The sequence below is a fragment of the Lissotriton vulgaris genome, chromosome 3_1, assembly GCF_964263255.1.
Source record: "Lissotriton vulgaris chromosome 3_1, aLisVul1.2, whole genome shotgun sequence".
In the NCBI taxonomy this organism is placed as follows: domain Eukaryota; kingdom Metazoa; phylum Chordata; class Amphibia; order Caudata; family Salamandridae; genus Lissotriton; species Lissotriton vulgaris.
This window is the reverse complement of record NC_141689.1, coordinates 162163957-162176247: the sequence shown is the minus strand read 5'-3', so window position 1 is coordinate 162176247 and position 12291 is coordinate 162163957. Positions and strand designations below refer to the sequence as shown.

The 12291-nt window shown below is 50.6% G+C and overlaps 1 protein-coding gene across 1 annotated transcript; it reads right to left on the bottom strand.

Annotated features, from left to right (window-relative positions):
* Nucleotides 1-7901: 7901 nt before the first annotated feature.
* LOC147726154 (uncharacterized) lies at nt 7902-8859 on the bottom strand. Its single transcript, XM_086963429.1, has 2 exons — nt 8844-8859; nt 7902-8743 (listed from the first exon to the last, which is right to left on the bottom strand). Exons 1-2 carry the CDS (start codon nt 8857-8859, stop codon nt 7902-7904), a joined length of 858 nt encoding a protein of 285 aa, XP_086819555.1.
* Nucleotides 8860-12291: the final 3432 nt, after the last annotated feature.

Genomic DNA, 12291 nt, shown 5'->3' with positions numbered 1-12291 from the left:
CACAGGGGAAAGGCCAACACAGCAGCGCAACAAGGCCAGTGTCCATGGCAGGTGAGAGGCCAACACAGCAGAGCAACAGGACCAGTGCCCATGCTAGTGAACAATGGTCAGGATTAGCACACCTGTATGGGGCACAGGCGCATGAGGGGTATGTCAATTCACTCCTGGAAGTCCTGCAGACTTGGACCTGGCTGTGTGTCGGTGACAGCAGGCCCACTTAACTGGGGTGACAGAGCCTCAGGTGATGTTGGGCTAACAGTGGATTGGCAAGCTGGAGGGCTGTGTGGACCAGGTGGCATAGTGGCACGTGGAGGTGGAGTCATGCAGACTTCTGACATAGTGTGGGTGGGAGAGGTTGGATGGGTACCCTTCCACTTTTTGGGAATATGAATTGGCGTCCCTGTCTTGGGGTTGATGGGAAGTGTTGATGACCCAGTAGGCACACACACCAATTGTTCCACATCAGGTGCAGACACTGGCACTACCTCTGGTGAAGTGCTGGATCCTGCGGAATGCTTGGTCTGGCTACGCCTCAGGACCTCCTTCCCCTCTTTGCCTGGTGTACCCTCTACAGTGCCCTGCTGCTTTGCCTTTGTGCTAGGGGTGGTGTCGACCGTGGCATGCTTTGCCTTTGTGCCAGGGGTGGTGTCGACAGTGGCATTCTTTGCCTTTGTGCCAGTGGTGGTGTCGACATTTACCTGCTTAGCCTTTGTGCCAAGGGTGGTGTCTACAGTTCCATGCTTTGCCTTTTTTGCCAGGGGTGGTGTCTACAGTTCCCTGCTTAGCCTTTTTTCCAGGGGTGGTGTCTACAATGCCCTGATTTGCCTTTTTTCCAGGGGTGGTGTCTACAGTGCCCTGCTTTGCCTTTATGCAACGGGGGGGGGTGTCTACAGTGCCCTGCTTTCCCTTTTTGCCAGGGGTGGTGTCTACAGTGCCCTCCTCCACCTGCTTCAATGGACTCTGAATTGGGGTAGATGTGGTGGGTGGATGTGTCCATGTGCTCTTTCTAGGTGTACCCCTGATATGCAACACCTCCTCAATAGACACATACACTGAATGTGTAGGTCTGTGTGAAGTTTCAGTGACAGGAAAGTCTTTTGCCGGTGATGCCTCTGCGGCATGTGAGCCTTGATGCCTGCCTCATTGATCGCCTGGCCTCGATCTTCCCTGACTTGCTCTTATCTGGGCATTGTGGGGTGGGCCTGCTCTTCAGTGGGGATGGTGTCTGTGGGCGGGAATGCGTGGGTTGTGTCTGTTGTGTGCTCCTTGTGCTGTGTCTTTTTTGTGCCGCAGGTGAACCGTGGTCACTGTCACCTGATGTGGCCACTGACTGGGGGGTGGACAAAGGCACCAGAGCTGCAATGGGTGCATGTGCCTGTTGAAGGGTTGACGTCACTGTGGATGACAACGCCTGGACTGTACGGTGTAGCCCACCCATATCAGAGTGTATGCCCTCCATGTATGCAACCACCTGGCCTAATTTCTTGTCATGCTCACTGAAGGCATTGATTAGGGCGGTCTGGCCCACACAAAGCTGGCGCAGGAGCTCTACACACTCTGCAGTGAGGGCAGCAGGGGGGACAGGGGCAGGGACAGCTGTGTCAGGTGTGAATGTGACCCATCTCCTCTTAGTGACATGGATACGGGCAGCACCAGAAGAAGTGGATGGGAGGCTGGCCACTGGCCGCTGGGTGGTAGATGATGATGCAGACTCCCCATCCTCTGTGCTTGCCAGCATGGATGCATCCCCGCCGGCATCCGATGAAGTGCTACTCTGTGTCTCAGCCACGGATTCCTCCTGCATACTTCTGTCTCCCTCAGATGCACTGGTGGGCTCTGTGTCACTGGCCTCTGTTGCAGCTGTAGCGCTACTCTCTGCACCACTGGGTTCAGGCTCATGTTCCTCCGTGTTCTCTTGCGAATCTGCATGAGAGAGAGAAACAGGGTTGTGTAAGTGTCATCATCTGTTCACACGAATTCAAGACAATGCACTACAGTAGAGGCCCAAATCTACATGTTAACCACCCCCCCTGCAATCACTGTGCAGCAACACACAACATAGACCACAACAGGGCCTGCAACGCTGAATATCTGCCATGATTGAGCCATGTTGATGCCACACAGCATTATACCCTGCCCGTAGATGAAGTGTACCACACACACAACTTGGCCTGCCCACACCTTGGGACATGATGAGGGTACAACACTTCTTACCACTAACAGACCTTCAGGGAACAGGAGGGGACAACACACACACTCCTATTGGGACATCACAGACCCCAATGCCACGTAGGCCATAGCAAGCACCATGTGGTAATCTGGGGCACATGATTTGCAGATGTTGGGGCACCAACGATCATGGTGCAGGCAAAGTCGGCATACCTAATTTCACATTCAGCAAGTGGACACTGCTTGTCACCCCATAACATATCACCCACACCATCCCGACGCTGAATGACCATGTGGATCTGAACATATCTAGCAATGGGAAAGTACAGCAGGGATGATCTGCTCAGTAATGCCAGGGTGGCACAGTACCTGATACAAGCACACATCACAGCAGCCACTCACATGACACATCATAGCACTGCACAGCAACACACGTACATCGCATGGCCCAACGCTGCCACAGGCCCTGTACACATGCATCCACTCCAAGCCTAAGTCACGCTCCCCAGATACTCACCAGCCCTGCCTTGCTTGCCATGCTCCTTCAGACGTGCATCCAGGTCTGGATGAGTCACTGCCAAGATGCGTGCCATCACTGGAGTCATGCTGCGCCGTGCCAAACGTGCTGTGCATGGTAGCATCCCCAATGTCATCTCAGGCACGGTTTTTGCAAGCCGACTGATGTCGTCCCACCTCTTGTGGCAGTGGGTGCGTCGGCGGTTGGATACCCCCAGGCTCGCACCTTAGCTGCAATGGCCGAACACACGGCCTTACGCTGGTTTACCTTCAGCAGCATGTGTGAGAAAAAAGAAGTGTCAATCACCAGTAACACAATGTCAGGTACCAACATCAATCAATACAGTACCAAGACCCAGACTCAGGACCAATTGTAACCTCCCTCCCTCCCAAACTGGTGACCCCTCCCAAGGGCACTTAGCATGGCCCACACAGATGTGATTGCATGCACACATTCGGGCGTAGAGGGTCCATGGATAATCTCACAAATGCAAGATGCATTAACAAGATATGCATCGACAGAAGTGTGTATGTCTGCAATTACACAGGGGACAGATGTGTCATATGTAATATTCAGTGGGAAGGAACTGGTGCAAGGAACATGTAAGTCTGGTGGTGTTTTACTAATGTGTGTGCAGCCACTGGTCCGACTCTCTGGGTCACACTGAGTCAGACAACAGGGGCACACAGAACTACACACACAAGAAATTACTGTCCTGGCACATACATGGCAAACATTCTGTGGTCCTGTATAGCTGACAATGTGACACTCCCCACTCACACATACAGGAGCAGGCATGGCAAAGAGTGAAATTGTGACACACACACTCCCTCGCCCTGGAGACAGCTTGTCTGTCAGTGTTTCACATGACCCCACACCCTCAGGCATATACTGCAGCAGCACAACTACACGCCTGACCCCCCCCCCGCCCGACAGCTACCTTCATGGTGACTTACCACGACAGTGGGACTACCAAAGAGCCTTGGGTACTCTGCCAGCACCTCGTCCACAAGGACCTCCAGCTGCTCGCTGGTGAATGGACTTGCACGGATCTTCTCTGTCCTTGGCATCCCTGTGGACATGGAACACCTGTAGCAGAAGTGAGTGGTGAGGGGTCTCAGGCAGCAGGCTCAGGAGGCAGCAGCAGGAGAGGGTCCCAGGCAGCAGGTTCAGGAGGCAGCAGCAGGAGAGGGTCCCAGACAGCAGGCTCAGGAGGCAGCAGCAGGAGAGGGTCCCAGGCAGCAGGAGGCAGCAGCAGGAGAGGGTCCCAGGCAGCAGGCTCAGGAGGCAGCAGCAGGAGAGGGTCCCAGGCAGCAAGCTCAGGAGGCAGTAGCAGGAGAGGGTCCCAGGAAGCAGGCTCCGGAGGCAGCAGCAGGAGAGGGTCCCAGGCAGCAGCCTCAGGAGGCAGCAGCAGGAGAGGGTCCCAGGCAGCAGGCTCAGGAGGCAGCAGCAGGAGAGGGTCCCAGGCAGCAGGCTCAGGAGGCAGCAGCAGGAGAGGGTCCCAGGCAGCAGGCTCTGTAAGCAGTGGAAATGTGAGGCTCACTCCCACAAACTTATAGCCCCATGGGGCCGTCTGTAAGCTGCCAAGCAGCACCAATTGGTTGTCCAGGTCTGCCTCTTTCAAACTCATCCAATGACCGCCTCCGCAGTGGCGGGGCACACCTTCCACGTTTTTCAAATGTGCATCATACCACCGCGATCATCGCTCCCATTGGCTGTGGGCAATGCTCCATGGCGGTGATGCACCACGAGTGCCCGGGGTGTGCTACCGCGATGGTGCCTCTTTCAAAATTATCCAATGACCGCCTCTGCGGTGGCGGGGCACACCTTCCGCATTTTTCAAATGTGCATCATGCCACCGCGATCATCGCTCCCATTGGCTGTGGGCAATGCTCCATGGCGGTGATTCACCGCGGGTGCCAGGGGTGCGCTACCGCGATGGTGCCTCTTTCAAAATCATCCAATGACCGCCTCCACTGTGGCAGGACACACCTTCCGCATTTTTCAAATGTGCATCATGCCACCGCGATCATCGCTCCCATTGGGTGTGGGCAATGCTCCATGGCGGTGATGCACCGCGGGTGCCCGGGGTGCGCTACCGCGATGGTGCATCATTCAAAATCTTCCAATGACCGCCTATGCGCTGGCGGAGCATGCCCACCGCCATGTACACATGTACATATGCCAATGGCTTCTGCACTTGTGAAGGTGGTGGTGCTGGTGTCACTACACCGGGGACACTGGTGATTCCACAACCAACTGAGTTGCAGCCACGAGACAGGACGGTTGTGGAAGCTGTTTCTCAGAAAACTCACAAAATCTCCTGAAAATATAAAATCAGGCCAACCAAAGATGCAGACCAACCACAAATAAGAGGGTCCACATCAGTATACAGCTGAAAGTAAATTAAACCCTGGACCACAACCAGCCCTTAAAAGATTTCAAGCCCAACAAGCTTGAGCCCTCCAAGAATCATTTGTGAGGAAATAGAAAGAACATAGAAGGGGAATGCAGTTTAATAGAGATAATCAATGATCTACAGTCTTTAAGTTCATTTCATTTAGTTGACTGGATTTAACAACAACTATCCATATGAAAACGACTATAACATACTAGGAGCAGAGGATATATATAAAGTCCGGCCCAAGAGATAAAAATACAATTGAACGGTTGGTGACCCAGCAAAGTTCCGGTACCACAACTTATGGCCAATATAGTTGAAATGAAACAAGAAATGTATTATTAAAAAAATTGTTTTAACTTTAAGAAGCATTGTCCTGAAGAAGGTGATCAGCTCTTTCACCGAAACGCCGCGTCGACAGTTCTTTGTGCTTTTTCTTGAAATAACCTTTTTTTTTTTAAAAAGAAATGTAACATCATGTTTTTAATAAAGTATATGTGATTAATTGTTTTTATGGAATATTATTGAATGTAAAAAACAATTGTTTTGCTATAATAAACCTTTTATATAAATTGTAAAACCTCTCTTTACCTGATTATTATCCTTTGTTCATTATTGATGCAGATTTGAAACTATTTACAATTACGAATATTGAAGTGGGGAAAGTAAATTATCTATATTGATGATACTGTTTGTAAAATTGTTACTTTGTGGTGTGGGACCCTAATGATTATACTCATAGGCAATCGTAAAATACGACTTGACCGAAAGACAGCGAGGTTAGTTTGCTCTGTCACTTACAACCAGAAAAAGGGAACTCTTGTATTTTATGGTAATTTTCATAACATTGGCCGTTGTTGCTGCACCTTGCCTGCACATGTGAATTGTGATCTCCAGTATGTGCACTTTCACATTCTCTGATGTGTTTGTGGCACTTGTGTATTCACAGTGGAGAGGTGTGCCCTCTGTGTGTATCAAAAGGCCAGCCATGTAACCTGGTGTGCCATGCATCTCTCAGGCAGTCGATGTTTTTGCATTACATCATTGATGGAATGTGCTGTGGCCATCTCATGATGGTTGTCACTGACATTTTCTTTTTTACTTCTCAACTAGGAGGAGGCCAAATCTCCTCCGTCACATGACGGTGCTGAAGGGCATGGAGAATATAGCATTAATTAGGAAATTCCGCCTGGACAGACCAACACTGAAGACCCTGTCTGATCTATCGGAGCCCCACCTGCGGCCTCGTCGTCTCTATCCTACGGCATTCACACCCACATACAAGGTGATGGCAGCACTCCACTTTTTTGCAACAGGTTCCTTCCAGGAGACCGTGGCTAGCACTGGAGGGATGTCACAGCCCATGTTCAGCATGGTGCTGAAGGATGTTCTTGCTGCCATGATGCTGTATTGGAATCGCTACATCCATTTCCCTAGGGGAGTAGAATTGGCTGACATGAAGGGTGACTTCTATCCCCTTGGGCGCATCCCACATGTTGTTGGTGCCATCGATTGCACCCATGTAGGTCTGGTAGCACCACTGGCCACGGAGCACATATATAGGGACCGCAAACATTATCATTCCAACAATATGCAGGTGGTGTGCCTTGCGGACATGACCATTTCTCATGTGTGTGCGAAGTATCTTGGCTCAGCGCATGATTCGTACATCATGAGGAACAGAATGGTGCCACGGATGATGGAGAATCTGCATCCCGAAAAGTGCTTAGATTGTGGGTGAGTATGCCTACTGATATGGCGTGCTGTGTGTTACCTGCTGCACTCTGGCTGTGCAACATTGCAATGGGTGTTTGTCATTCACAGGTGACTCAGCATATCCCAGTAGGCCATGGCTGTTGAGCCCCCTCAGGAATCCCAGGACCCCGACTGACATCCGCTACAATGATGCCCATGGCAGGACCCGCTGGGTAATCAAACGGCATTTTGGCCTGCTGAAGTCTAGATTCCGATGCCTTGACAGGACAGGAGGTGCACTGGCATACTCGCCTGGGAAGGTATGCAAGATAGTTTTGGCATGCTGTATGCTGCACAACCAGGCCATCCACAAGGGGATCCCCCTGCTCCTGGATGATGGGGAGGAACCAAGGCCATCACCTGCTCAAGGACCTGAGTCTAGTGATGAGGATAGTGGAGAGAATGAAGGAGTAGACCTGTGCAAGCAGCTCATCGAACGCTACTTCACTTGAAGGTGGGTGATCAGGTACAACGTGTACATTGTGTGGTGTGGTTGCTATTGTTGTAAAGGGCAATGCGCGGATGTAACAGACAGGCACATGTTCAGTCACCTGTGTGTGGTAAAAGTGACATTGACGTTCCATATGTGAACGTATGCTGGACCCTATTTGTTCACACCTGCAGCACATTGTCTAGTAACCCTGTAGTGTCTTGTGTAGGTTTTGTGTAGTGTTCTGCATGTGATGGCACAATGAGGGCAGTGACTGTTGTTCTGTTGTGTCTCCCTAGGTTCTACAGACGAATCCTGCACTACATACTGTACATCATTTGGACACATAATGGATATTGTCTACATTGTAAATATTGCACTCAAAACAATACAGCACAAAATCTGGTGCATCAGGTATTTTATTTTGACAGTGGAAATGCGATTTGTGCGGGAATTTTACATGACAGTGGAGAATGAGTAGTGAGTTGACAGTCCTGTTCGCTGAGATGCAAGAGTAGAGTCCACATGGATGTGGTGAGGTGACCCAGTCCAACAGACAGGTGACATTGCCAAAGAAATGTGGGTAAAGACAGTCCAAACAGTCAATGCAGTAGGGAAGAGGGTTGTCATCACGGCTGGCTCCGTGACTGGCGTGTGGCAGGTGCTTTGCCTCCGGAGGCTCCCAGGCTCTTCTTTGGACACCCCCTAGGTCTTTTTGGCGGTGGTAGGCCTGTTTGATGGCCAGCGGCGTCAGGGGACTCGTCCCTCTCTGTTGGCGCAGGGGAGGATGGTGCACTGTCATCCTGCGGCACAACAGGAGGGGACAGAGGTGGTGGTAGGGACACAGGCCTGTCCCTCTGCAACGCCACTTGCTGGCCCATGAGGTCCACCATCTGTCCAAGGTGGTTGTCGATGGACCTCATCAGCAGGATGAGCTCCCTTAACAGTCCATCCGACCGGCCATTTTGTCCCTGGACTTCTTGGTATGCCTCCATTACTCTGGTGAAGTGGTCCAGGGATGGTGTCCACTCCCCCCGAGTTCTGGTGGTGGCCCTTGCCCTCCCACCTGCTGTTCTGCCACGGACCTCTTGCCTCGCCACTGTCGGAACACGCACTCTCTCCCTGCCCTCCACAGTATTTGCTGTGGGCTGGTCATCCCCTGGGACAGGGTGGGTGCTGCAGGTGGTACTGGTGGTACTAGTAGTAGTGGCGGTGGCAGTGGTGACGGTGGTGGCTGCGGTGGAGGCAGAGGCAGTGACAGCAGGGGTCTGCTGCGCTGTTGTTGCAGCAGACGTGGTGGTGAGGAGGATGGGGGCCTGTGACCTCTGGGTCTGTGGCACACCAGATGGGCCGGGTTGGAGCTCATCGTCCAGACTGTCCTGGGAGTCCACATCTGAGAGTCCATGTGCCGGGGGTGGAGACTGGCTCTGCTGGTCGTTGGTGTGGTCCTCAGCAGTGAGTTCTTCATCACCTGTGGAGTAGATGGGGAATGGTCAGTGTTGGGCACTGTGCAAGTGTTGTGTCAGCTGCATATAAACGACTGTCTGTACACTACACAAATATGAACTAACCAGTTGTACAAACCATGGCAACACTGTGTATAATTTCATGTTGCACAGGAACATCATTTACTCATAGATGTTGGATGTCAATGCATTGCATGCAATTGTTGCTGCGTTTCGGGATGCAGGTCTCCCACACACACATCAGGAAGAGTTAAGATAGCTACCTACCGGTTATATGAGGGTGAACAGTGCAATAGCTGACACATGCTCCTTGGTGGGGGAGGCCTCCATGCTGCTGGAATGTGAGACAGGGGGCAAGCTGGAAGTGATGATTCAGGGCCTCCCACCCCTAAACTGTGCTCCAATACGAGATGGATGCCGACCTGTAAGTCTGTTTGTTGAACATTGCAATGGCTGCCACATGCTCCTGGGTGGGGGAGGCCTCCATGCAGCTGGAGTATGGGACAGGGGGCATGCTAGGAATGGTGATTCAGGGCCTCCCACCCCCAAACTGTGCCCCAATACAAGATGGATACCGACCTGTAAGTTTGTTTTTTGAACAGTACAATGGCTGACATATGCTCCTGGGTGGGGGAGGCCTCCATGCTGCTGGAGTGTGGGACAGGGGGCATGGGGGGAATGGTAGTGCAGGCCTCCCTTCAACAGACAGACATCACAAGAAAGATAGCTACCTACCTGTTTGTTGAAGGGAACAGTGCAATGGCTAACACAACACATGCTTCTGGGTGGGGAGGCCTGTATCCTGCTCAGCTATGGGACAGGGGGCATGGTGGGAGTGGTAATGCAGGCCTCCCTCCCCCATACAGGCCTCCTAAGCAAGTTGGCTAGCTACCTGTTGTGTGAGGGTGGACAGTGTAATGGTGTTTAGGTATTGCAAGGAAGTACTTCTCAGTGTGTTGTTTGGCATTTGTTTGTACTTACCAGCCTCCGCTCCCCCCGGCTACTCCTTTGAGACTCTCAGGAAGCAGTATGGCAAGCACCTTCTCCTCCCATGGTGTGAATGTTTTCGGTGGGATGGGAGGGCCACTGCCAGTCATGTTCACCAGCGTCCAGTTCTTACTCCTCCGCTCCTTGACAACCCTCTTGAGATCATGCCACCGCTTCATGATCTCCTTCCTGGATCTTGGGGTGGTCCCTACTGCATTCACCCTTTGGACTATCCTTTCCCACATTTGTGTCCTCGTGGCTAATGGTGTCTGTTGGACCAGGCTACCAAACAGTTGTGGCTCTACTCTTACAATCTCATTGACCATGACTGTCAACTCACTCTCGGTGAATTAGGGCATTTTTTGTGTTGTCATGGTGTGTGGTGGTTGAGGTGTTTGTGGGTGCAGGGGCATGGTGTTGAGGTGTGAGGTGTGTTGTGTGCTGTGGGATTATTTGTGCTGGTGTAAGGGTGGTGGTGATAGTGGTAGTGGATGTGTGTGTGTGTGTGTGTGCTGTGATCTTTTCCCTCTCCTGTTAGATGTGGTGTATGGCCTTCTAATCTGGAGTGTTGCAAAGGATTGTGGTTTGCGTAGGGGATGGCTTTATACTCAGCTCTGTGGGTGTGTCCAAGTGGATTTTGGTTGTCAGGTGTGTTGTGGGAGTTGTCCAGGGTTTTAATTTTATTTTTAGCTTTGTTTGTTTTATATGTATGTGCGTTATGTATTTGGGGGTCATGGCTGATTTTATTTGTGCATTGTTTGGCATCACTGTGGTGTTTTGGCATCATCCGCCATGTTTTTCATGTCCCGTCCGGTGCAGTGTTTATGCTGCAGATCTTCCGATATTTTTCCCATTCACTCCTGTGTGCGACTGCGGCGGTCCGTAACAGCGGTTCCGACTGCGACACCCTCGGGGTTATCATAATTTCCCGTGCGGTGTGTCCACTGTCCTTGCTGCAGGTTGTAGCTTTTCCGCAGCTTTTCCAACCGCTGCGGTCGATTTTTGGCCATCACCGCCCGCGTCGGACGGCTTTGCTTGGCCAGCTACTGCCGCGGTCGGTCTTTTGTGGCGGTTGATCCTAATGTGGCCGCCGGTGTTTCCGCCGTGCAGGCGGGCGGTTGGTTTCCACCTCCATGGCGGTCGGGGTGGTTTTCTGCCCGTCATCCTAATGACCCCCTTAGGCTTTCAACTGGATGGCCATCTTAACTTTAAGCAACACCTAGACCAAGGACGCACGAAAGCAAAAGAACTGCTTTTTGCATTTAAAAGCTTACAGAAAAAGCTTTTAGGTTGCTCAACAGGTCATTTGCTCAAAGTAATTGCAGCTAAATTCCTACCCTCCATATCATACGGCTCAGAAATACTGAATATCAAAGATGCAACAGTTCTAAACACAGCACTATCCATCTTCTTCAAGCGCTTGTTGTTAATTCCCCAACACATTTCACAAGCTCAAATCTGATTGTAATATGGACTAAAAAATAAGTAACCAGCCAGACAAAACGCACTAGTCAAATATTACTGGAAGATGAGGGCAGCCGAAGATGACACCTTAGTCCACCACTGCTGGGTGGAGATCGAAAATCAAATCAGGCTAAATAATTATATTGCTACAGTCCTAAAACAATCTCTCCTGGCACTACATTCAGATAAGCCCTGGCTAACAATCACACAGTTTTCCGGATTTAAAACTGTTGTTAAAAACGCAATCAAACGGACCTCTTTATCAGAGGAGTTGGCCTACCGGCTAGGGCGGTCGTTCTCGAATCTGGGGAACTGGATTCCAGTCTCGGCAACGACATTGAACATTCTGGGCAATTCACTTAATCTCCCCGTGCCTAACAAAAAATTAATGTGTCCTCATTTAACGCAATTGGTGCTATGTAAAGCACTCTGATACCCGATTCGGGTCAAGTTCGTGCTATATAAAACTCTGTAAAAAAAAAAAGAAGAAAACTGACAAGTCAGCCATTTAAAAAAAAAAAGGCTTGGGCAGTGATACAATCCTACCATACTCTGAAACCCCAACAGTACCGGTCTGAACATTTTTCATATCACAAAAACCATTACTTGACACTGCTGTGGTTGGGGGCAAACCCCAGGAAGGACCTGACACTGAAATGGAAACACACATGGCCAACTAAAGAATGCCGCCTCTGCGGACAGGGCAACGAGTCATTATTACATCTCTTATGCATCTGCCCTGCACTATTAGAAATCCGGAAAACTGTCCTACAGTAGGCACTAACGAAGGCACAAACAACATGCAGTTATAACATTTCTTGGAGAATCGTCAATTCAATTGTCCTGCAGAGCCATAAACTTTTGAAAAACGGTGGCAAAAGAACTGAACAAAATAGCGAATTAATCCAAGTAGCTTCAAAATAATCCGTTTACAGCTTCCCAATTGCACTTATTACAATGTTTTACTCTACTAGATCCTGAAATGCCCCGGAGGCTCGTGAATCGAACGGTTCTCTAGTGCTATAAACTTTTGAAAAAATGCGGCAAAAGACCTGGTCAAAAAAGAATGAATCAATCCGAGTTGTTCCAAAATAACCTATTT